At 41.2% G+C, this 27,075-nt stretch overlaps 1 protein-coding gene across 2 annotated transcripts in view; it reads right to left on the bottom strand.

Annotated features, from left to right (window-relative positions):
- Nucleotides 1-20,656: 20,656 nt before the first annotated feature.
- PUS7 (pseudouridine synthase 7) overlaps nt 20,657-27,075 on the bottom strand; it is a 54,927-nt gene continuing 48,508 nt past the window's right edge. For both annotated transcript variants that reach the window (XM_049642802.1, XM_049642803.1), the window contains exons 12-16: nt 26,761-26,887; nt 25,410-25,511; nt 22,811-22,940; nt 21,443-21,534; nt 20,657-20,898 (exon numbers count right to left, since the gene is read on the bottom strand). In XM_049642802.1, coding sequence (XP_049498759.1) covers nt 20,762-20,898; nt 21,443-21,534; nt 22,811-22,940; nt 25,410-25,511; nt 26,761-26,887 — 588 coding nt within the window. In that variant the 3' untranslated portion in view covers nt 20,657-20,761. The remainder of the gene's footprint in view (nt 20,899-21,442; nt 21,535-22,810; nt 22,941-25,409; nt 25,512-26,760; nt 26,888-27,075) is intronic.

Raw genomic sequence — 27,075 nt, 5'->3', positions numbered from 1 at the left:
TTTAAAAAAATTTGTTTTTTAAATGTTTATTTATTTTGAGAGAGAGAGCATGGGGGAAGGGCAGAGAAGGAGACAGAAGATCTGATAACAGCAAGCCCAATGTGGGGCTTGAACTCATGAACCGTGAGATCATGACCTGGGCCAAAGTCAGATGCTTAACTGACTGAGCGACCTAGATGCCTCTCTCTCTCTCTCTCTCTCTCTCTCTTTTTAAAAAATGTTCTAAAGTTTTTTTTTTTTTTTTTTTTAATTTTTTTTTTTCAACGTTTTTTATTTATTTTTGGGACAGAGAGAGACAGAGCATGAACGGGGGAGGGGCAGAGAGAGAGGGAGACACAGAATCGGAAACAGGCTCCAGGCTCCGAGCCATCAGCCCAGAGCCTGACGCGGGGCTCGAACTCACGGACCGCGAGATCGTGACCTGGCTGAAGTCGGACGCTTAACCGACTGCGCCACCCAGGCGCCCCTGTTTTTTTTTTTTTTAATGTAAGTAATCTTTACACCCAATGTGGGGCTCGAACTCACAACCCTGAGATCAAGAGTCACATGCTCCTCTGACTGAGCCAGCCAGGATGCCTTTTAGAATTTATAAACCACACACAAAATGTTGACCAATTACAAAACTCTGTGTTTCAAGTCTTGGTTACCATGTTCATTTCTCCAGGTCCCTTATTGGTATATCACAAGGAACTATCTGTGTTCTCATCATCTAAATTAAATTTAGAAAAGCAGGTCAGATTTCAAATGAAACTGACATAGTGTGTTGGTCAAGGACTTCTGGCTGGAATGATGTAGCTCATTCCCTTAGATCACTCCCGTGGATCATTATCTCTAAAAAGAGAATTTACTGTTGGAGTTAGAATTGTGAGAAATTTCAAGAAACATTCAATACAGCAAAGCCGTGAGAAATCTGTCACATATACCTTAAATAGTTAAAAAAAAATTTTTTTTTTACATGTACTTATTGTTGAGAGACAGAGAGAGACAGAGCACAAGCAGGGAGGGGCAGAGAGAGAGGGAGACACAGAATCTGAAGCAGGCTCCAGGCTCCGAGCTATCGGCACAGACATTGAAGCAGGGCTCAAACCCACAAACCATGAGATCATGACCTGAGCCGAAGTCAGATGCTTAACCGCCTGAGCCACCTGAGTATTTAATAATTTTTAATAACCGCCTGAGTATTTAATAATTTTTAAATACTAAATATCACCTTAGCTTAAAACTTCCTATAATGATTTTCCTTCCTTCTTGAATTCATCTCATTATTACAATTATTATTGTTTGCATGTTTGTAAGTTACTTTAAGTGCTTTTGGTACCAAAAACAGTTTCTATATTATTTTAAAGCTATTTTTATTTTTTTAATGTCTATTTATTTTTGAGGGAGGGGGAGGGGCAGAGAGAGAGAGAGAGAGAGAGGGAGACACAGAATCTGAAGCCAGATCCAGGCTCTCAGCTGTCAGCACAGAGCCTGACGAGGGGCTCAGACTCATGAACCTCAAGATTCTGACCTGAGCGGAAATCAGGTGTGTAACTTGAGCCCCCCATGTGCCCCTGAAGCTACTTTTAGAATATAGCTATGCAGGCAAAGTCAAAAGAACAGGCAGAAAGAACTAAAGTAGAACAGAAGGGGAGGAAATGAAAAAATGAAAGTGGCTCCTTCCTCATTCCCAGGTCCACATACGCAGACAATTTCTGTTTACAGTTTCTCATTTTCATTCGTTAGTTCATTATCCTTCTGATATGAAATAAAATCCTTTCATGTTTTTTCCTGACTTATCAACTTTAGGCTATATTTTCCACTTTCTGGTATATAAGTGATTTATATAACACTCTCATTTACTCCCAGTGGTTCCAGTTGGCTTTTATTCCTACTTCTCCTACTGGCTTGCTGTCTTTAAAAATATCATATAAAATCATCAGCTTCTTAAATTAGAAATGTCACATTATATCTACTGATTTCTCTCTATGAATATGAGCAAATTAATGCATTTATTCTTTTAATCTCTTCTCAATTTTTGCTAGTTACACTATCGTACTTTGTCAAGATGAATATTTATATACTGTTTACCTACTTAAATATGAACTTGAATTTCCTCTTTGCTGTAGCAAACCATGTGTTTCTGCCTCAGGGCCTTTGTATTTGCTCTTCATGGCTCACTCCCTCACTTGGTTCAGATTTCAGCTCAGATCTCAGCCACCTCCCCAAAGATGTGTCTCCCCAGTTCTGAGAAAATAAGTCTATGCAAAGAGTTGTGTCATGTTCGCTGAATGTTCCCAGTGCCAGGAACAGTTCCTGGCTAATAGGTGCTCAATAAACATCTACTGAATGAATACATCCTAAAAGAGTAAGACCAAAGAAGTAGTGTCATAAAAGCTGTGAATGTGCAAATACTATTAAAGAATGAAATAGTGTATTGGAACCCCCCCACCCCCCACCCCCCCAAAAAAAGGAAGGGGAGCCTGAGTGGCTCAATTGGTTAGGCATCGGACTCTTGACTTTGGCTCAGGTCACAATCTCTCAGTTGGTGAGTCGAGCTCTGAGCTCTGATAGCTCAGAGCCTGCTTGTGATTCTCTTTCTCTCCCTCTCTGCCCCTCCCCAGCTCATGCTTTCTCTCTTTCAAAACAAACAAACAAACAAACAAAAAAGGAAAATGCAACCATATGTCTTTGGCAATCAAAGGAGAATCTTGTGAATATTTGCCTTTCTATTTCTAATATTAACTGTGTTGTACTTTGGTCAATTTATGTTTATTTATTTAAGCAATCTCTACACCCAACATGGGGCTTGAACTCACAACTTCAAGATCAAGAGCCACATGCTCCTTAGAGTGAGCCAGCCTGGTGCCCCTCTGTTTCAGTTTCTAACTGCTAGGACCACATCATTTTCCTATTTTTGGATTGATTGGTTGATTATTACTATTTTTCAGTAATCTCTATACCCAATGTGGGTCTCAAACTCACATTCCTGAGATCAAGAGTCGCATGCTCTATGGACTAAGCCAGACAGGCGCTCCTTTTTTTTTTTTTTTTTTTAATGTTTGTTTATTTTTGAAAGAGAGAGAGTGAGCAGGAGAGGGACAGATTGAGAGGAGAGAGAATCCTAAGCTGTCAGCGCAAAGCCTGATGGGGGGCTTGAATCCACAAACTGTGAGATCATGAGCTGAGCTGAATTCAAGAGTCAGACACTGAACTGACTGAGCCACCCAGGTACACTTTTTTTTTTTGCTGGAGAATATCTTCAAAAAATTCCTCACGCAGGGTCTATCTTTACATGTGAAGGTATCTTTATTTTGCCTTCACTTTTGATTGATGCCTCAGCTAGGTATAAAATTTTAGGTTCTAAGACTTTTATCCTCCATCTTTGAAGACATCACTCCAACATCCTCCAGCATTTGGTGAAGAGAAATCTGAAGTCAGTCTCATTTGGATATTCTGCAAGTGCCATGGCTTTTTACCCTGCTCTTGGGAAGATTTTTGGATTTCTGAAATCTCATCTAAATGTGTGGGCCTTTCCAATTAGTCCTGACACTTGGCGAGTGGCATTTTTCTATGATTTATTTCCCCACTCTGGTCTTTGTTCTCCATCTTTACCTTGACATAGCCTCCAAGTGCTATCTTTTTGATTTCTGTTCTGAGAGGCTTCCTCTACTTTGTCCTCCCAATTACGCAGCCTTCCACGAGTCCCCTTTATCATTCTTCCAATCCATTACGTTACTTCGGCAATCACTCTTCCAGTTTTCCAGTCAATCTCCCTTCCCTGCAGACTGTTTGTTTGATTGATGCACTACCCTCTGAGTATACTAAATAGGACAATTTTAAATCTCTTCTGTTTCTGGAGTTATTTGTGTCTCCTGTGGGGTCCGTTATTCAGTTTGTTTCTCTTGGTCCTTCTCTTCCATGCTGCTGTTGCCTCTCTTCCTGTCTGGTGAGCTCTGACATTCTCGGACCCACAGGTAGGAGCAAAGGCCTCCACTGGGTAGCCGAGGGTGTGGTGGGTGGGGTTCTTCAGTACTGATGTTCTCTGTTCTCCAGCCGGCCCCTCCTGAAGGGGAGACTGAGCTGCTTCTGAGTAAGTGGCACAGCTGGCCTTCCAGCATGCCTCACTGCAAGATGTGTGGGTGAGGAGCCAGCAGGCAGGCTGGGGAACCCCACAATCCCCAAATTAAAAAGGGCTGTACTTTAGATGGAACAGGTTGAGTGTGTTTTTCTCCTAGGCAGCACTGCCTTTCCCTGCTCCCCACCCACATCTGCTATGGGGCTCTGAAGTCAGTTCAGGCACTGTTCTCCTTCGCCCAGGCTTGGAACACTACACTGGGTGCCCTCCTTGGGCTACCTGCCCACTTGCTTTAGAGAACGGTACACTGGCTTTATCCCAAGGGAAAAGGCACTGAGAGCAGAGCCTAGTGCTTTACAAAGTGCCCAACAAATATTTGTGTAACAAATAAGTGAAAGAAGCCGAGAGGGGAGGGAACCGACCGTCCCGGTAATTCCAAGCATGCTTCTTTAATGAATTACTCTAAATATGGCTTCCGGGCCCAGCCCTGCTCTTTGTATTCGTTGACCTCAAGCTTTCCAATTGCCAGGATTCCTTCATTACATGCGGTGTGTTGGGCTAAGGGCAATTTCCTCTTCTTTTTCTCTACCCATGTGATCCCACCTGTTCACTCTCCTATAATTTCTTAATTAAGCGAGAAAGAGTAAGATGGGTATGTTCAATCTGCCATGTTAAACCAGAAATATATCTGAAAGTATAGCTACTAAAAAAGTTGTATTTTTCCACATCCATTGAACCCTCACAGGATGGAAAGTGGAAAAAACTAGGAGAGCTTTTTCAATTTATTATATATTGATATTTTATTTGGAGATTAGGGAAATAATACAAGTTAAGGGAATACCTGCACAAAAATTAGTGGGAAATGAGTTAAAAAGTTTTTGCCTAAAGGCACACCTGGGTGGCTCAGCCACTGTCTGACTGTCTGACTTTGGCTCAGGTCATGATCTCACAGTCCGTGAGTTCGAGCCCCACGTTGGGCTCTGTGCTGACAGCTCAGAGCCTGGAGCCTGCTTTGGATTCTGTGTCTCCCTCTCTCTCTCTGCCCTTCCCCCACTCACACTCTGTCCCTTTTTCTCTCTCTCAAAAATAAACATTAAAAAAAAAGTTTTTGCCTTTGTTTTTAATAGAATTACAAAATATTTGTTTAAGTTTATTTTGAGAGAGAGACAGAAAGAGTGAGCCAGAGAGGGGCAGAGAGAAGGAGAGAGAATCCCAAACAGTCTCTGTGCTGTCAACATGGAGACTGATATGGGGCTTGAGCTCATGAACCGTGAGACCATGAGCCGAGACCAAGTTGGACTCTCAACCAACTGAGCCACCCAGGTGCCCCTAGAATTATAAAATTTTAACATAGCACCTACTTAATACATGTTTATACATAAAATGAGTGATAATAAATAATAGGAAATTTCAGGAATAAGTGAAATTTCAGGAAAAATACAGTTTTGTCAGTCGAGTATACACTTCATTTGAAATAAATTTAGCTTTTAAAGAAAAAGGAAGTAAAGAATATTACATGGAGAAAGAAAGTTGCAGCATAGAGTATACACACATTCATGCACATTAGAAATGTGTATATATGGGGCACCTGGGTGACTCAGTTGTTTAAGTATCCAACTTGGGCTCAGGTCATGATCTCACGGTTCATGAATTTTTTTTTTTAATATTTATTTATTTATTTATTTATTTTTGTAGTTCTATTTTAAAAAAAAAATTTTAATGTTTTATTTTTGAGACAGAGAGAGACAGAGCATGAACGGGGGAGGGTCAGAGAGAGAGGGAGACACACAATCCAAAGCAGGCTCCAGGCTCTGAGCTGTCAGCACAGAGCCTGATGCAGGGCTTGAACTCATAGACCGTGAGATCATGACCTGAGCCGAAGTCGGGGGCTCAGCCGACTGAGCCACCCATGCGCCCCTATAGTTCTATTTTTTTAAATATAATTTAATGTCAAATTGGTTTCCATACAACACCCAGTGCTCATCCCTACAAGTGCCCTCCTCAATGCCCATCACCCACTTTCCTCTCTCCCCCACCCCCATCAGCCCTCAGTTTATTCTCAGTATTTAAGAGTCTATTATGGTTTGCCTCCCTCCCTCTCTGTAATCCCCCCCCCCTTATTTATTTATTTATTTATTTATTTATTTATTTAAATGTTTATTTTTGGAAGAGAGATACAGACAGAGCATGAGCAGGGGAGGGGCAGAGAGAGAGGAAGACACAGAATCTGAAGCAGGCTCCTCTCTGCACAGAGCCTGATGCGGGGCTCGAACTTACGAACCAGGAGATCATGACCTGAACCAAAGTCGGATGCTTGACTGACTGAGTCAGCCAGGCGCCCCATCTTGGTTCATGAATTTGAGCACCCATTCTGGTGAGTTGGAGCCCTGCTACTAGTGCTCTCTCACTTGGGGGATTCTCTCTCTCTCTCTCTCTCTCTCTCTGCCCCTCACTCACTTGTGCTCTCTTTCTCTCTCTCTCATAAAATAAAATATGTATATACGTGCGTATGTGTGTGTCTATCTCTGTGCACACACCATACATTTAGATCTGGATATACCCACCTGTATAAACACAGAGGAAATAATTAGAAATAACAGCAAACTGTTAACAACAGTCATTGTAGGAGGTTTAGGATTAATACAGTGGTGACTGAGAAGCACTAGAATCATGACATTTATTCCAAGTAAGAGGGACTCTTTATATACAGTAATAATGTAATATGTTTGACTTGAAAAAATACATACGGGGGGGCCTCCAGTTTGTTCTGATATATAAAGAGTTTGGAAGTTGTCACTCATGTTCTTGTAAGAAAAAACCTGAACAAAGTGAAAGTCAATGATTTGAATGAGTTTTCTTGGAGCCATCAGAGAATTAAGGCTGCAGGGCAAGTTGTCACCTCAGAATCTGGAGACAGGTAGGAAGTGTTAGGGGCTGGGTGTGGATTAGCAGGAAGCTCCTAGGGGCTGTGGTCTTAGGCCTCCACATTTCAGTAGATTTTACTTCCAGAAACCCCACTAGGTTTTCATTATGAAGAGCCACGCAGAAACACTTGGGTTTCTGGCAGGGGGAGGGGGGGAAAGAAACCATTTTGAAATCTGCCCAGAATGTTCCCCATAACAAAGGCCTCTTCAGCAGGTGATGTAGACTTTATCAGAGCCTTATCTGACTTTGGGGGAGGCAAATTACCCAAATCCAGCCCCCTCTAGTCTTCCTGTCTCACCTAAGGGGTAAGACTGCTGAGAGACACTAGTGAACGTTACAGCCTCAGGACACTCCTACTGAAAGACTGAGGTTTAGTACAGCCTTCCAGAACACTTTCTCTCTCCCTTCCCAACAGGGCTACAGAATATTAACAGTGGATCACAGTTGAAAGAGCAGCAAAGTTGCAGATCCTGTTTAAGGGGGAGTTTCAGGGAATCACAGACACAACAGGAGAGACAAAAACAAGGACATGAGAGGAAATGAAATCCCTTGACACCTACAGCTACAGCGAATGTGAACCACAGTCCAATTCCTAGCCAGATTAACATTAAACCGTATGCTGAACGCCTACTTATCTCAGTCCCTATTTCCCAATACATGATGTCTGGCTTTCAACAGAAATTTGTAAGGCACACTAAGTTTCAAAGCAAGAAAAAACATAGTCTGAAGAGGCAAAGCAAACATCAGAACCAGATTCAGCTAAGATTCAGACTTTTGAGTTTATTTTTTTATTTTTTTAAATTTTTTTAAATTTTTATTTATTTTTGAGAGAGACAGAGACAGAATGTGAGTGGGTTAGGGGCAGAGAGAGAGGGAGACACAGAAGCAGAAGCAGGCTCCAGGCTCTGAGCTGTCAGCACAGAGCCCGACGCAGGGCTTGAACTCACGAGCTGTGAGATCATGACCTGAGCCGAAGTCGGACGCTCAACCGACTGAGCCACCCAGGCGCCCCCAGACTTTTGAGTTTAAAGTAACTAGGACTGGGGCACCTGGGTGGCTCCATTGGTTAAACGTCTGAATCTTGATTTTTGGCTCATGGGTCATGAGATAGAGCTCTCCACACTGGGCTCTCTGTGTTGACAGCATGGAGCTTGCTTGGGATTCTCTGTCCCTCTCTCTGCCCCTCTCCAGCTCGTGCCCTCTCTCTCAAAAATAAGTAAAACATTAAAACAAAACAAAAAACAAAACAAAACAAAAAAACCCCCACCACCACAGAACTGAATGAATGCTGTGAAGGGCTCATTAACAGACTGGCCACAATCAAGGAAAGACTCAGTGAGCCAAAAGATGTGTTAATAGAAACTCCCCAAACTGAAATGCAGAGAAAAAATAATGAAAGGACAACAAAACAAAACAAAACAAAACAAAACCCCAGAACAGAATATCCAAGAAGTGCAGAACAATTTCAAAAAGTGCAACATATATGTAATTGGAATACCAGAAGAAAGCGACAACAGAGCAAAAGAAATAATTTGAAGTAATAATGGCCAAGAATTTTCCAAAATTAATGATACCAAATCACACATCTAGGGAATTCAGAGAAGGACACCAAGCTGGATAAATACCATAAAAACTACAACTAAGCATATAGTATTCAAATTGCAGGAAACTAAAGACAAAGAGAAAATCATCAAAGAAGTCAGAGGGGAAAATGTCTTACCTAGAAAGGAGTAAGGACAGGAATTATCTGGCCTTTTCATCAGAACCCGTGAAAGCAAGAAGAAAGTGGAGTGAAATGTTTTAAATGTTGAGAGAAAAATCCACCAACTTAGAATTCTACATCCAGTGAAAACATCCCACAAAAGTGAAGGAGGAATAAAGACTTTCTCAGACAAACAAAAACTGAGAGAATTCTTACCAGAAGACTTGTCTTTCAAGATGTATTAAAAGAAGTTACACAGGAAGAGGACAAATTATACAGGCGGAGAACTTTGGAGTACATAAAGAGAGCAATGCAGATGGAATAAATTAAAGTAAAATTAAGAAATTACATTTCTTCTTTAAAAAAAAATTTTTTTTTAATGTTTTATTTATTTTTGAGACAGACACAGACAAGAGCATGAGCAGGGGAGGGGCAGAGAGAGAACGAGACACAGAATCCAAAGCAGGCTCCAGGCTCTGAGCTGTCAGCATAGAGCCCGATGCGGGGCTTGAACTCACAGCCCTTGAGATCATGACCCAAGCTGAAGTCAGACGCTCATCTGACTGAGCCACCCAGGTGCCCCCATTTCTTCTTTTTTTTAAGTATATATATTTTGAGAGACAGAGACAGAGACAGAGAGAGAGAGAGAGAGAGGAGAAAACGAGTGAGGGAGGGGCAGAAAGTGAGGGAGAGAGAGAGAATCCCAAGCAGGCTCCATGATGTTAACACAGAGACCAATATGGGGCTCAAACTTACGAACTGCTACGTCATGACAGCAGACAGCAGACAGCAATGCTTAACTGGAGTCAGATGCTTAACTGACTGAGCCACTCAGATGTCCCACTATTTTTTTTTTAAGATTTTTTATTTGTAAGTAATCTCTACACCCAATGTGGGGGTCAAACTCACAATCTCAAGATCAAGAGTTGCATGCTCCACTGATTAAAAGCTAGCCAGGCACCCCTACATTTTTTATTCTTAATCAAGCGAATAGATAACTCTGTCCAAAATAATAATAGTAACAGCGAATTATAGCATATGGAAAAGTGAAATGAATAAAAGCAATGTTATAAGGCACAGTACAAAGGAATTGGAGAAACTATTATATGGCACCTGTACTATCCACAAAGTACCTGTACTTTAAATCAGTATATTGAATCAATATAGTAGTGTTGAGAGTGGATCATATTACTTATAAATGTATATTGTAAAGTTTAGGACAGTCACTAAAATTTTTTGAAAAGTAATAAATTGATACACTGAGAAGTGAGAAAATGGAATCATATACAATGCTCATTTAAAATCAGAGGAAGAGGGGAGGAAAAAAAAGTACAAAGAATTAGTACAACAAACAGGAAACAGATATTAATCCTATTATATTAGCTATCAATTTAAGTGTGAGTGATCCAAATATACCAATTAAATACCAGATATTGTCAGAGTGGATCAAAAAAAACCAAGACCCAAGTATACGTTGTCTACAAGAAGTGCACTTTAGGTGTGCCTGGGTGGCTCAGTCCATTAAGCATCCGACTCTTGATTTTGGCTCAGGTCACGCTCTCACGGTTCGAGAGATCAAGTCCCTTGTTGAGCTCTGTGCTGATAGCACAGAGCCTGCTTGGGATCTTTTCTCTCTCACTCTCTTTCTGTTCCTCCCCTGCTCACATTTTCTCCCTCTCAAAATAAATAAATTAATTTAAAAAAAAAAAAAAAAAAGAAATGCAAGGAGAAATAGACAAACTCACTATTGCTGCTAGAGACTCTAACACTCCTCTTTCAGTGATGAATAGATCCAGAAGGCAGAACATCAATAAGGACATAGTTGACCTGAACAGTACCATCAAGCAACTTGGTCTGATGGACATTTATAGACTATTTAATCCAACAACTGCAGAATATACATTCTTCTCAAGCTCATGTGGACCACTCACCAAGATAAACCATATACTGGGCCATAAAACATACTTGAAGGAAGTTAGAAAAGAAATATATACAAAGTAATATTCTCATATCAGAGGAATTTAAACTAGAAATCAATGTAGATATCTTAAAACTCCAAATATTCGGAAATTACACAAGACTCTAAATCACATATTAGTCAAAAAAAGAGGTTGCAAGAAAAACAAACATATTTTGAGCTAAATGAAAGTATAGCTTATTAAAATTTGTGGAATGCAGTAAAATCAGTGCTTAGCAGGACATTTATAACATTAAATGTATACACCTAAAGTCAACAATCTAAGCTTCCGTTTTAGGAAACTAGAGAAAGAAGAACAATTTATGCTGAGAGCAAGCGAAGAAAAAATAATAATAATTAGAGCAGAAATCAGTGAAATCAAAAACAGGAAAACAACCAAGAAAAAGCAATGAAATCAAAAGCTGGGTCTTTGAAAAGATAAAATATATTTTGAATTCTTTAAAAAAATTTTTTTTAACGTTTATTTATTTTTGAGACAGAGAGAGACAGAGCATGAACGGGGGAGGGTCAGAGAGAGGGAGACACAGAATCTGAAGCAGGCTCCAGGCCCAACACGGGGCTCGAACTCACGGACTGTGAGATCATGACCTGAGCTGAAGTCGGATGCTTAACCGACTGAGCCACCCAGGCGTCCCCATTTTGAATTCTTAAACATTAGCTTTGGTAAAGCTATTTCTAGCTGTTTTGGCTAGAAATACATATGAGAAACCCCTTTAGAAAGTGGGGCACCTGGGTGGCTCAGTGGTTAAGTGTCAGAATCTTGGTTTGGGCTCAAGTTATTAATTATTTCGAGGTTTCATCAGCTCTAGCCCAGTTTCCGGCTCTGCGCTAGCAGCCTGAAGCCTGCTTGAGATTCTCTCTCTCCCTCTCTCTGCCCTTCCTTCCCTTGCTCCCAATGTCTCTGTCTCTCTCAAAATAAATAAACTTAAAAAAAAAAAAAGTATTATGAGCTAGGGGCGCCTGGGTGGCTCAGTCGTTTAGGCATTGGACTTTGGCTCAGGTCATGATCTTGTGGTTCATGAGTTTGAGCCCCACTGGACTCTCTGCTGTCAGCTGAGAGAGAACTTGCTTCATATCCTTTGCCCCTCCCTTGCTCGCTCTTTCAAAAATGATCATTAAAGAAAAAAGTAATATGAGCTGTAAGAGAAAATCATTTAGTTTCTTGCTTTAACATTTTATTTTGCTGTTAATATTTTATTGGACCGTAAATGGATATTCTCTGGTTAATTTTTTTTTTTTTTTATTTTTTAAACTAAGCTGTATGCCCACTGTGGGGCTTGAACTCATGACCCCAAGATCAAGAACTGCATGCTCTAGCCACTAAGCCAGCCAGGAGCCCCTCTCTGGTTTTAGAAGTATAGCTGGTCAGCGTAATTATGTCTATTTAATTTTTAAACTTGAGTGTTATTGTCAATGTTACGTTCGTTTCAGGTATACAACACAGTGGTTCCACTTCTCTGTATGTTATGCTATGCCCACAAGTGTTAGCTACCCTCTGTCACTGTACAACACTATTGCAACATCAGTTATGTCTTTATCTGTCTTTGCTGAGCCTAAAATTAGGAAATTACAGGTCTCAGAACAAATATATCACTCATGTCTTAAGTGTTATGAACTCCTCAAAGTCTTGTGAAAAACAACTCTCTCCACTATCTTGACTATCCACTTAACAAAGCTCCCACTTTGTGATTTATTTTCCACAGTTTCATTATACTGCTGGGTTTTTCCCTTTCCCACCATACTTTTGGACTGTTTTTCTCTTAAAAAAATTCTTTTTAATATTTATTTATTTTTGACAGAGAGACAGAGCACGAGCAGGGGAGGGGCAGAGAGAGAGGGAGACACAGAGTCCAAAGCAGACTCCAGGCCCTGAGCTGTCACCATAGAGCCCGACCTGGGGCTCGAACCCACGAGCCATGAGATCACGACCTGAGCTGAAGTTGGAGGCTTAACCAACTGAGCCAGCCCAGGCACCCCGGGAATGTTCTTCTCTTGACACTAGTTGGTATATGCACACGAACTCCTGGACACACGGACTCAGGAGCTCCTTCAAGGCAAGGTTTACTTAAAGATAGCAACACAGTGCTCTTTTTTTTTTTTTTTAAGTTTAGTTATTTTGAGAGACAGAGAGAGGGTGAGCAGGACAGAGAGGGAGGGGGAGTCACAGAATCCCAAGCAGACTCCACACTCAGAGTGGAGCCCGATGCGGGACTTGATCTTACCAGCAGGAGATCATGACCTCAGCTGAAATCGAGAGTCGGCCACTTAACCAACGGAGCCACCCAGGCACCGCAACGCAGTGCTTTTCATATACTAGGGATGCAATAAACATTTGTGGAATGGATGCAGCATGTTTTTCCTACATAATAGCTAATTAGAGACATCAATAAGCTGGGCATAAGCAATAAGCGTGGGGGTGGGCAAAAGGGAAGAGGATTAAAAGGTACAAAATTCTAGTTATAAAATAAGTAAGACATGGGGATACAATGAACACCATAGGGAAGCTATGTAACAACTTTGTATGGTGACAGATGGGAGCTAGACTTATCAATGTGACCACTTTGTAATATATATAAAAATACATAAATGAATCACTGGTTTACACTTGAAACTAGTAATGCAGGTCAACTACACTTCGGTTAAAAAAAATTAAACTGTATCTAATTTTGGATTTTCACCTTTTGGAGTTATCCACATTATGACTTCCTCCTAATTAGTGCACAGAGGCCCTGCCCTAAGTAGCCAGGATGGCCCAGTAAGGAAACAGACTTTTAACTCCACAAAGCTATTAATACAAACAAAAACAAGGGGGAGTCAAAAGAACGTGCAACTTGTGATCTCAGGGTCATGACTTTGAGCCCCATGTTGAGTGTAGAGATTACTTAAAAAAACAAAACAAACAAAACAAAACAAAACAAAAAACCAAGTTAGACAAAAATCTCAGCTCTGCCTGAACTGCCTTACTATTCCCACACATCCTGAGTTCTCAGTTAATGTTATCCAGTCACATAATCCTCATTCTCATCCCCAAAATCTCAATTTATATTCGACAGATTTGAAATTTAGAATGTAAATCAAGGCTGCACTAAGGATTAGCTTCCGCATGATTTAGAGAAAACTCCAGAGTGTCATTGGAACTGCTTAAGGAAAATTTCAAGCATTATGAAATATTTCAGAATCCATTAAGGAGCACAGATTTGTTACGTGCTCCCAAAGCAAAAATATTTACTCCAATCCTTATTAAACTTAATAATCAATTAAGCATTTTAAAATCATATTTAACTGGCTTTCCCATAAAACTTAATAATCTATTAAGCGTTTCAAAATCACACTTAACTAGCCTTACTCCCAACCTACATACTCCAACTTTAACACTCAAGACAAATGTACCATTATACCGGTGACATGCAATAAAGGGGTCTTTCTAGAACTTCACTATCCAATAGGGTAGTCACTGTTCACACTGGAGCTAGTCCACATTGAGGCCTGTTGTAAGTGTCAAAGACACAAGTCTTCTGTACTGAAGACTTAGTACAAAAAGGAGAATATATGTAGCTCTAAGATTTTTAAGTAATCTCTATACCCAATGTGGTCTAGAACTCTCAACCCTGAGATCAAGAGTCGCATACTCTACTGAGCCAGCCAGGTCCCATGTATTTAGCTTTTATTTATTTATATTTTAAGTTTATTTTTAAATTTTTTATATTGAGAGAGCAAGAGAGTGTACAAGTGGGGGAGGAAGAGAGGGAGGGAAAGAGAATCCGAAGCAGATTCTGCACTGTCAGCACAGAGCCTTATGCAGGGCTCAAACCCTGCTCAGATGACCTGAGCCAAAGTCAGACACTTAGCCAACTGAGCCACCCAGGCGATCCTAAAAAAATACATAATTAAAGTTAACCTCCTTGTCTCTCTTAAAGTTAAAAAAAATTTTTGAGGGGAGGGAAACAAAAATAATATAAAAACAGGGAGGGGGACAAAACAGAAGAGACTCAAATATGGAGACCAAAAAGGGTTGCTGAAGAGGTTGTGGGAGGGAGGATGGGTTAAATGCGTAGGAGGCATTAAGGAATCTACTCCTGAAATCATTGTTTCACTATATGCAAACTAATTTGGATGTAAATTTTAAAAAATAAAAAATAAATTAAAAAAATAAATTGATACCACTTAAAAAAACATTTTTTTTTAAAGTAATCTCCACACCTAATGTAGGGCATGAACCCATGACCCTGAGATCAAGAGTTACATGCTCTACTGACTGAGCCAGCCAGGTGTCCCTCTTTTTACTTTTTAAAAATTATAGTACAGTTGACACACAATGTTACTTTAGTGTCGGGCGTACAACATAGTGAGTGAGTCAATACATTATGCTTTGCTCACAAGTGTAGCTACCGTGTTATCATACAATGCTATTATAGTATCACTGACTATATTTCCTAAATTGTGCCTTTTATTCCCATGACTTATTCCTTCCCTAACACTGGAAACTTGTACCTCCCACACTCCTTCATTCCTTCTGCCCATCCCTCCTCCACTGGTAGCTGTCAGTTTATTCTCTGAATTTATGGATCTGCTTCTGCTTTTCAGATTCCACATGTAAGTGAAATCATATAGTATTTGTTTTCGTCTGACACATTTCACTTTAGCATAATACCCTCTAGGTCCATCCATGTTGTTGTAAATGGCAAGATCTCATTCTAAAGCTGAGCAATACTCCATTGTATGTGTCTTTTTTTTTTTTTTAATGTTTATTAATTTATATTGAGAGAGAGAGAGAACATAGGGGAGGGGCAGAGAGAGGGGGAGAGAATCCCAAGCAGGCTCCGCACTGTCTGTGCAGAGCCTGACATAGGGCTCAATCTTACAAACCGTGAGATTGTGACCTGAGCTGAAACCAAAAGTTGGATGCTTAACCGACTGAGCCACCCAGGTGCCCCTGTAGGTGTGTCTTTACCCCTTCATCTATCAATGGATCTTTTTACTATCTTAATGTGGCTACTAGAAAATTTCAAATAACATATTAGCACACATTATATTTCTATTGGGCAGCATGGCTCTGGAGAAACATTTGGAGCTTCTGACCAGATAGATAGTATGCATTAGAAGACGAAGGCCTTGAATAACTTCTCCCACCACTGTTCCCTGGTGCCACCTCTTTTACCTGCTGGCCACTTGCCAGTCTTCAGCACAGGTGGAAACGCCGTGTTACTGTACTCCTGTTACACATCAAAACCACACGGATTCTAGCCATCCTTGCTTTTTAGTGTTCTGCTTCCGTTAGAAGCTACAGTGTGTGCCAGTCAAGAAGGAACATTTTGAAAAAAATTTTAAAGTTATTTATTTTGAAAGAGACAGCGTGAAGGAGGGGCAGAGAGACGGAGAGAGGGAGGGAGGGAGGGAGAGGGAGAGGGAGAGGGAGAGGGAGAGGGAGAGAGAGAGAGAGAGAGAGAGAGAGAATTCTAAGCAGGCTCTGTGCTGTCAGCATAGAGCCCAACGTGGGGCTTGAACTCATGAAACCACGAGATCATGACCTGAGCTGGTATCGAGTCAGACGCTTAACCAACTGAGCAACCCAGGCGCCCCAGGAACATTTTTAATTTCGGCAGTTAAGACTCTTTTGGGGATAATTTTCCCATATAGAGCAACAAGGCCATAGAGCCTTAGGACAGGTTGAAGGAAACCTTTGGACAAGGTGTTTGAATGCAATCAAGGGCAGAAAAGGAGAAAACAGCATCACGGGTGGTCCTGGAGAAAGCCAGGAAATGGAAGCAAATTTCAGGAACACTCCTGGGGTGATCTATGTCAAGTGGGAACTCTTCAGTCATCAACAGGGGCCCCGGATCTAACTGCAAGGTCATCCCACTTGCACATGCTCAACATGGTGCCCTTGGTCATTAGGGTCGCTGGTGTCACACCTGACCAACATGGATTCCTGTGTCTGGATGACGGACTGGTTACCTAAGTGCCATCCAGCACAGCAGCTGCCACCCACACACACAGCAATGGAGCAGCTGGACTACGGCTAGTGCGACCGGAAAGCTGAATTTTACATGTTAGTTAGCTCACATTTAAATTAAGCATGTGTGGCTGGTGGCTGCTGCACCGGCCACTGCAGGTGTGAGCCTTGCTTCCCCAAGGGTGGTGTGCAGACGAGCAGCATAGGACCCTTTGCGAGCTTGTTAGAAATGCAAAGTATTTCTGACTCCACCTGGAGTTCCTGAAGTACGTTCCACAGCGTAACAAGACCGCCAGGGGATTCCCATGCACATTAAAGTTTGGACAGCACTAACTTAGAGTAGGGGGGGGGGGTCTCATTTGAAAACACTAGAGCCCATAAAATTGTATAAAAAGTTAGCATACCTAGGAGTGCCTGGGTGGCTCAGGCAAGTCTCCAACTTCAACTCGGGTCATGACCTCACAGTTTGTGAGTTCGAGCCCTGCGTTGGGCTCTGTGCTGACAGCTTCAGATCCTTTGTCCCCCTCCCCTGCTTGCACACGGCACTCTCTCAAAAATGAACAAGACATTAAAAAGAAAAGTTATCGGGGCACCTGGGTGGCTCAGTTAGTTAAGTGTCTCTTGATTTTGGCTCAGGTCATGGTCTCACGGTTCCTGAGATCGAGCCCCGTGTCGGGCTCTGCGCTGACAGTGCAGAGCCTTCTTGGGATTCTCTTTCTCCATCTCTGGCCCTCCCCTGCTTACACACGCTCTCTCAAAAAAAAAAAACAACAAAAAACAAAAAACAACAAATATTAAAATAAAAAAGTTATTTACGTATTTTATGTATGTTAGGGGTGTGTGTATGTGTATACACTTGTCTTCTTTCCTTCCCCTGGAAACAACATCCATACTTTTTCCTCAGATTTTGCAAGTTCCCAAACTGAGAAGTTTTAGCCTACAGGAATATGACCCCATTAAGTAGGAGAGCAGATTTCACCAAACAAAGAAAACTATGAAGTTATCCTCTGCTATGTACTCTTCAGTTAATGAAGGGCAAAACCCGGCCATTCCTAGCTCTGAGTTCTTCCATTGAGCTCTCGTCATGTGTGGTAATGACACGGATACACTGTTTTTATTTCAAAATACGACATATACACACATCAGTAGAGGCTGCGCACACACACGTGCGCGTACACACACACATATAAATATTCTATTGTGTACCACAAAGATCCTTATTTTTTTAGTGCAAAATTGGCCACAAAGAGCATTCCAGGACAAAGACCAGTTTGTGCTAATATGTGTTGCTGGCACAACTGGTAAAGGTTTAAAATTTTTTTTTCTTTTAATGTTTATTTTTGAGAGAGAGAGAGAGAAAGAAAGAGAGAGAGAGAGAGAGAGACAGCATGAATGGGGGAGGGTCAGAGAGAGAGGGAGACACAGAATCCGAAGCAGGCTCCGGGCTCTGAGCTGTCAGCACAGAGCCTGACACGGGGCTCGAACTCACAGACTGTGAGATCGTGACCTGAGCCGAAGTTGGAGGCTCAACTGACTCAGCCACCAAGGAGCCCCACAACTGGCAAAGGTTGAAGTACCAATGTGCTACTGTAGGTGCTGCTCATTTTTTGGTTGGACTCAACCAGGAAATATTTTTTTCAATTTGTGTAATGACTGTCTAGTTATCCTCTACAACATAAAACCATGAATAAAATCAGTTGATAGTATGACTATTTAGCTTACTTTTCCATTAGTAAATAGTGCTGAGTTTATATCATAATAAAAAAAATAACGGTCTTTTGTTATTTCTTTTAGCCAAAAACTTACAAACGAAGGTGTAGTTAGGGATGAGGCTGTTTTCAGGCTTGTAAACTTGCCTCAGAGAAATATCCCCCCCTTTGTTAACAATAAAATGTCCTGACATCTCTGCTAAGGCAATGATTGATTCCTGGAGTTAGATAGTATCCTAGAGTCTCAAAACAGCTCTAAGAGGGGCACCTGGGTGGCTCAGTCGGTTGAGTGTCTGACCGGCTCAGGTCATGTTCTCACAGTTTGTGAGTTCGAGCCCCACATCAGGCTCGCTGCTGTCAGCACAGAGCCCACTTGAGATCCTCTGTACCCTCCTCCCTGCTTGCATGCTCCCAAAACTAAAACATTAAAAAAAAAAAAATGGCTCTAAGACTCTGCCTGACTCACTATCTTCCAGCTGGTATTTAAGAGGAAACATGCACAAACTGTTAGTTGGCTAATGCCAGGGGAAAATGAACTCAACCTATACAGCTCTAAGTATTCTCAGATGAAGAGAACATTTCTGAGTTTGGACTTTTTTTTTTTTTCCTGGTAACGTAAATTTATAATGGCAGAACTACTGATTGTACTTGCATTAGGCAGAGTTAGGTCTCCTTAATAAGCATGTTCACTAATCAGTCTGATGAAGGAAAATAACTCGGGAGCACTGGAAACTACAAACAGTCCAATACACATTTAATATATTTGGCTTTTGTAGGGTAAGAGATTCTTTAGAAACCAGCCAGCTAAAAGGGCTATTTACCATGACATTTCTAATATTTTTCCACCTCTGTAGTGTGATGGATGCCATTAAAACACAAGGGCTGAAAAACAGTCCTCAACTGTCCAGTACCAGATACGGGACAAATGTCACCCACACAGCTATGGCGTGATGCTCCCTGGTACAGAAGGTCTTCTCCATTCTTCTCTCCAGAAAGCACACTGGAAAGCAAGTGAGGGGTGTTATTGTAAGAATAACCTTGAATCCAGTCCATCATTGTCCAAGAGTCGTACAGTCGGACACTCAACTGTATGATTTTCATGACATCTCACACCTGATCATGACACACACCTTTGTGTCGACACCATCTCTGAGGATCCCTCAATCACTTATTGCCTTGCCCTCAGTCTGGGCCAAGGTTCTCATCTGCACTCAGTTTTAGATAACTTATTTAACTTATTAACATAACTAATACAGGGAGCGCCTCGGTGGCTCAGTCGGTTAAGCATCCGACTTTGGCTCAGGTCATGATCTCACAGTTCATGAGTTTGAGCCCTTCGTTGGGCTCTGTGCTGACAGTGTGGAGCCTGCTCAGAATTCTTTCTCTCTCTCTGCCCCTCACCTGCTTGTGCTTTCTCTCTCTCAAAATAAATAAATAAACTTAAAAAAAAACCACCCATAACTAGAAAGGAGTTTTAAAAAATATTTATTATATTTTGTTCTAGAAATGGTAGAAAATAAAAACTGGTGCAATTATGTCACACATCCTTGGCAAGGCATAGTCAGCCTTTCACACCAGAGAAAAGTTTTGCACAATGCCAGAAACGGAAATACCCAAGCCGAAGGTGACAAAGGGTGAGGCTGCTGATCGGAGGAGCCCTTTTGTAAAGGTTTAAAGTTTTCTTCTCTGCTGTCATTTACTTGTGGACAAATACCAGTCCAGTGGAAAGCATTCTGAACATAAAAGGCACCTAGAGTAAAAATCACACCTTGACTAATAAAAATAGCGACACATGTTTACACTGAGAAAAAAGGTCCTATCACGCAACTGTCCTACAAGGCAACGATAATATAAATGCAAAAGCTACTGCAACTAAAAGATCTATCCACACTTACCTAAACCTGGCATGGGAGTTAGATGATGACAGCCACTTTTGCATCTATAACCTGGACATGTTTTATCATCATTTAAATAAGCATGAGTACTGTACTTATAGGCGGGGTGGGGGCAGTCTATTTATCCATAGTCAAGATTTGCTTTGCTGCATTTTCTCTTAAAAATGCATTGCTGCATACTCCATTCATGGCTACATGAAAAATTCATGTCGTCCTTTAAGAATGAAGCGAAACTTAAAATTGCAAGTTTAAACCGAAAGTCCTTTTAAATTATCATAAAGCCAAATAAAGCTGATGTTTTACTATGATTTAAGCACCTGAAATATATTCTGATCAATTTATATTCTCTGAGCTAGAATTAGGATCCTCAGGATTTGTATTATGTGTACAAATATTGCAAATTAAGCTAATAAAAACTTGAAAAAATACAAATAATCTTTAGCTACAAAGATCTAAAATACACCTATGGTCTGTACTAAGACAAAAATGAACAAGAAGCCAGCAAACACCCGTCTGCATGTTCTCGTCTGGGGAAAAAGGACTCAGCGGAGCCAGGTGGTGTTCAGCTGGGTCTGGTTCTTGATGCTGGTATCCATTTTTAGCACTTCGCGAATGGCCATGGTAGCGTAGGTAGAAGGAGGAAGAGAAAAATCCATCTTCAGAGCTCTGTATTTGCCTTCTGCCAGGCAAGAAAGAAGAGAACGGTCAGAAAAGGAAGGCAGCTGCAGAGAGACTGGGGCGAGTCATATAATCGCTACAGAGAGGAAAGAACTGGGCTCTTCTGCAGGCACCACCTCCCGTGGGGCCTCAGAGAATAAAATGTAGAAGTGAGATCAGAAGTATATGATCCAGCCGAATCCCGACAGTAATTCTACTTGGAACCTTCAAGAAGGGTACAGGGTGGAAACAGACGAGGGAATGGCAGCCAGAAGTTGACAATGACAATGCAGATTTCATGTTTTAAACTCTGTTCCTGGATATTCCCTCACCTTTGTTCACTCAGTGGGGGAGGAAATATTCAACCACCTAATACCATAATGTTCATTCATTTTCAGTGAAATCTGTTGTTCTAATCACCTGACATCAAGCTATAACCACGAAACCAAGATGACAAAACACAAAATAGCAATCACTGGGCAGGTGGAAGGTGGCGGTTTAATTTATGTTTTCGTCTGAGAAAACGTTTCAAAGTTGACACAGGGCTGACGGCTGAGTAAACTTACCAGAAGCAAACACCGGTGGTGGTTTCCCTTCTAGGTTGTCCACATCTGTGTTGAAGAGTGGAATTTTGGGATCATCATATGCAACGACTTCCCTTCAAAACACACAAATAAAGTGTGAATGCAAACTTCTATGAAAGGAACTAAAACTGCTCATCACCATTTTCTTAGAAAGGAAAAAACACACAGGCCTGTGTAAGGAATTCTAAGGGGAAGTTGTTCAATAACAGAACAGGGCCAGATTTTACATGTAAGTATTGCTTTTGTATGATCATACAACAAGATGAGAAATGATGCCAGACTACGTTAAAAAAAATATAAAATGCTTCCTTAGGATGGAAATTCTTTTTCTATGTAGGTGGAAACTTCACTTGGTGAAGATGTGAATTAGTAATGGCATTTGTATCTTCTCCACGGTGGTTATCACTTCTAACAGCACCGTGTTACTCACCAGAAACAGCTCTCTGGGGTGGGGAAGACGAAATCCAACCTGGCCAACCTCATCCCACAACCCAGAGATGGAGACAGGGAAGAGAGAGAATCTCCCGGCAATGGACAACTAATTCAGGATTTAGTTTTTAAAATTATCAAACAGAATTGAGTTTTAGAAAATTATCAAATAAATATACTGAAATATTTTAAATGAGTTAATACATGTATGTTTTTTTCTTCAGAACATATTAAAACAAACAGATCAGTGTTTGAAACTCACAGCTAATTCGGAATAAAGGTAGCTTGCTCAGGGATAGCTTTATAAGCAATTCTTAGTTTTTTCAAAGTAGGGAAAAAGTTTAAATGTTTCTTCCTTTTTTTTTTTTTTAAAGCCTGACGCGGGCTCAGACTCACGAACCATGAGATCATGACCTGAGCTGAAGTCAGACACTTAATTGACTGAGCCACCCAGGTGCCCCTTCTTCCTTTTTATTAACGTTTATTTTTATTTTTGAGAGAGAGAGAGAGAGAGATCTCACAAGCGCGTGCATGTGTGCAAGCAGGGGAGGGGCAGAGAGAGAGGGAGACATAGAATCTGAAGCAGGCTCTAGGCTCTGAGCCTGACGCTGGGTTTAAACCCACGGAATGCGTGATCATGACCTGAGCCAAGGTCAAACACTTAACCCACTGAGCCACCCAGGCGCCCCACTCTGCATAGATCTTCAATAATTTAGCGAGGTCTATAAAATGTAAACTTAACCACTTACATTCGTTTGTTTCCTGATGATCGAAAAATGCAAGTAGAAGTAATAATGATAATAGTAACAACAAGTAATGCTTCTATGCCAGGTTGTCAACACTGGACAATAAACATGTGATGCAAAAGCTTTAAATCTCACATTCTAATTCAGTTCTACTTCCTTCCAGACTATCACTCACCAACTGACATTCTGAGGACGAATAATGATCTTTCGGTAGGCTCCTGATAAGGAATAATCTCGAATTTTGTGTCTCATGTTGTCAATATCCAGATTGTCTGCTGTGAGCATTTCCCTGTAGGCTTCGCTAACTGTAAGATACAAAAAGTTAGCTGGAATGCAGCATGTGAGCAAGCCACCTTCTGCCAGACCACAAATAAATTCATAGCATCCTAACAAAATTAGTCCCTCTCATTTATAATCCAGCCTGTTCTCTAGAATCAAAATTTAGGGATTAACTACTAGGACTAGATGTCTCCAGCTTAGATTTGAGCAACTTGTAAGTTATCTCTCATAAGCAGCCACAGTATCTGGGGTGTCAGGTTCTCAAGCTAACTATAAAAGGCCATTTCAAGAGAAGTTATTAACCTATAATTTATACATGCTCAGAGTTGGAAGAGAGCATGTACAGAGGCCTCCAATTCCTGAAGAAGGCAGTTATAAATAAATGTATAAAAATAAGAGACCTGGGAAAACAATCTGGCTCACCCTCGCCCCTGATGTGGAATCTTTTTTATAACACCTGAGAGAGACAGTCACCCGGCCTTTGCTTGCAGGTTGCCATTTACGGTAACGTCTTTGTGAGGCTCCCCAATTGTTAGAAAGTTCCTTATTCCAAACTGAAATCTGTCTTTTTATAACTTCTGTTCACTGCTTTGCAACACAGCAGGTTAACTGCCCTTTTTCACATGTTCACACAAGTGCTGGACCTTTAAGCCGTATCTTCTTTAGGCCACACACACGTTCTTTCAACTGTCCCTCTTCTGACATTGCTGTATTCTCCACAAAACCCTTCATCTGCCTCAGGGTAGCAGAATGATGTTCAATAAGAACTCCAGATACTTTTTATATAGACTACTATCAAGCTGGACCTTTACAGAAGTAAGAATTTATATTTAACTCTATTAAATGCCTTCTGTAGTTCTTTTAAAAAATTTACTTTTTATACAATTAGTATTAACAGTTTTGGGTAACATAACTTGCAAACATGATAAGCAGATTTTTAAAAAATGTTTACTTATATTTGAGACAGAGAGAGAGAGTGCACGAGCAGGGAAGGGGCAGAGAGAGAGGGAGACACAGAACCTGAAGCAGCCTATAGGCTCTGAGCTGTCAGCACAGAGCCCGACGCGGGGCTCGAACCCATGAACCGTGAGATCATGATCTGAGTTGAAGTTGGACACTTAACCTACCGAGCCACCCAGGCGCCCTGCAGATTTCTTATTCAAGTTATTCATAAAAAATATTGGGTAGACCAGGGTCAAGGAAAGACTCCCTCACAACGTATCTATAAGACAAGAGGGATCCCTAAATTGAGCACTGCTGGATGCCAAGCGCGCATATGTAACCGATCCACATGCCCATCCAGTCTACGAGCCCCTGTCTTCGCCACAAGGATTCCAGGAACAGACTTTGTCAAAAGCTGTATTGAATTTATGGCTTAAATGGCATTACCCTGTGCCATAGGGTAGGCAGACTGTTCCCCTCCCCCTCCCCCCTCCTATTCATTCCCCCCTCCTTTTCTCTGCTTTCTCTCAGTGAAGTCAACCTCACATAAGAATTAGAAGCGCAGCAATCTGATTATATTAATATGTAAGTGGCAGATGACTAACTTTTGTCAGTATTTGGAGTATCAAAGAAGGGTGTTAATTCCTAAGCATTCTGTAACTTGTATGGTTACAAGGAATATAACATTGATAAGCAAAATAATCATTCTGACCCCTCGAGAGAAAAGATGTCTTTTTTTTGTTTTTTTAAGTTTTTACTCATTTGAAAGAGACAAAGGCAGTGTGAGTAGGGAGGGGCAGAGAGAGAGAGAGAGGTTGGGGGGTGGGGGGAGAGAGAGAATCACAAGCAGGCTGCGTGCTGCCAGCACACAGAGTCTGACACGGAGCTCTAACTCCCAAAACCTCAAGATAATAACCTGAGCAGAAGTCAGCCCCTTAGCTGAAGGAGCCACCCAGGAGCCCCTCCACCATTTTGTTTCTTAATTTAAATTACCCAGGGGCGCCTGACTGACTTAGTGGAACATACAACTCTTGAACTTGGGGTACTTAAGTTCGAACCCTATGTTGGGTGTAGAGATTACCTAAAAATAAAAATTTTTTAAAAATTATCCATTTGAGGGGCACCTGCCTGGGTGGCTCAGTCGGTTAAGCGTCTGACTTCGGGTCAGGTCATGATCTCATGGTTCGTGGGTTTGAGCCCCGCATCAGGCTTTGTGCTGAGAGCTCAGAGCCTGGAGCCTGCTTCGGATTCTGTGTCTCCCTCTGTCTCTGCCCCTCCCCCACTCGTGTTCTGTCTCCCTCTGTCTCAAAAATAAACATTAAAAAAAATAAAAAAAAATTATCCACTTGAATACCTTTCAGGGAGACTTTATATATGTAAACATAGTTTATAAATGTTTGAAATCTAAACATTTTCAAGTCTGACAGAAATGAAAGTTCTAAAATTATATTTAAAGTACTGATTTTTTCCCCTCTCTCTATTCTTGGTGGCTGGTAAGTGGTTTAAACATGTCAGGCTTTGTTTTATCTACTTTCCCCTGACAGGGAACTTACTTTTATGCTTTGGGTAGATAACATCAAAACCAGGCAAAGGCATTACCACATCATGGATGGAGTAATTATTAACATCTTCTTCATCAACATAGGTGGCTGTAGCTGCAAATTGACACACAGATAAATTGAGAAAAACTACGAAAATAGGTGATATTTTCATGAGCTTGATCTTCAAAAATTATATGCAAGCTGACACAGGATGAGTGGCCTACAAAATTTAAGGAAATTAAGTTAGGTACCTTTCTGTCTTTTCTGCTCTACCCAAGAAATAAAATCATGGATTCATAACAAGTGGAAAGTCAAAAAAACAAAAAACAAAAAAACAAACAACATTTATTTCTCAGCTGCACCCTTATGTTTTTAGAATGCTTTAAAAAAACAAGCTGCTTTCTCCTTTTTAAACAACCCTACAAAATACTATCTAGAAAGCTATCGCCATTGGATGCATTTTAATAAAAGAATAATTTTAAATCAGTCTGCGTTTAGAGGATGAAATGTGATGGCATATGGGACATTAAAACACACTGGATGTAATCAACATTGGAGGAGATTAAAAACTATTAATCCAGGATAATCAAAATTTCTCAACAGGACCCTTAGTGGATTTATTGGGTATACATGTAGATGAACAGGCTATGTCTTCAGACAGGAGAAGGGCGGCTGGGTGTGCCAGAAGAACATTGACTTTGGAAACAGGCCGACTTTGATTCTGAATCTCTGCCTTTTCTTTTTTTAACCAGATGTGGAATCTTGTGAATCTTGTCTGAAGAACACAGGGAACACTTCACAGAATACTGCGAGCTTTAAACCAGAAGAGGTAGGCAAAGGGCTTAACACAGGCCTGACACAAGGTGGGGGCTCAGCATCAGAGGGGATCAGCTGTGTGTTTTATGAACATTGCCAGCACAGAGTACGCACTAAGTGTCTGTTACGTCACGGCCCGCGTGTGAAGTGAGCTCTGGTCGAGCGCTGACTTACAGAAACTCTTTAAAACTGGCGGAAAACAGCTGAGGCGCCAAGGCAAGTCCAGAAGTGTAGAGGAGTATTTGCTGGACCCAGATTAAAGTTTAGAAAAAGACTTAAAGACAACATCTCATTCAAATCTTCTTCTAGCCAAGAAAATGAAGGCCCAGAGACCCAGAAGAGAGTCAGGCGCTTACTCAAATCGTATGCATATTTTGACTAGAGATACAGATGCAAAGTGTTCCGTCTGAGCTTACAATGCCTTTCCATTTAACCTTACTAGACACCCCCCACCCTCCCCAAGCAGTGGCCAGGCTGGATTTTAAGCACTAGTGTCAAATGGCCGAACCCTAGTTTGGTGGAGTCAGGAGGATATCTGCCTTTTTACCTCCTTTGAGAACGAGGTCCCCCGGGACGGGTCTCAGTCCGTACTCCTCTATCCTCTTGCTTACCATGTTATTCCACACATAGCTTTGGTAGCTATGAATATACATTAAGCGATTATTTCTTGGTATCTGGAGGGAAGGATAAAAAACAGGCAAGGAAAAAAATACATATTCTGAATATTAAAAGTACTGTACTTTCCCAGGCCTCCCACTTGCTCAGTGGTGACCCTAGAACAAGAAGCTCGTAGCTCAAATCTCATCTCTCTAAAGGCTTATAGCAACAGCGACTGATGCACGGCAACCAATTTTAGAGACAG

The sequence above is a fragment of the Panthera uncia genome, chromosome A2 (genome assembly GCF_023721935.1).
Source record: "Panthera uncia isolate 11264 chromosome A2, Puncia_PCG_1.0, whole genome shotgun sequence".
Classification (NCBI taxonomy): Eukaryota; Metazoa; Chordata; class Mammalia; order Carnivora; family Felidae; genus Panthera; species Panthera uncia.
Note: the sequence above shows the minus strand (reverse complement) of the source record. Positions and strands in the feature narration are given on the sequence as shown.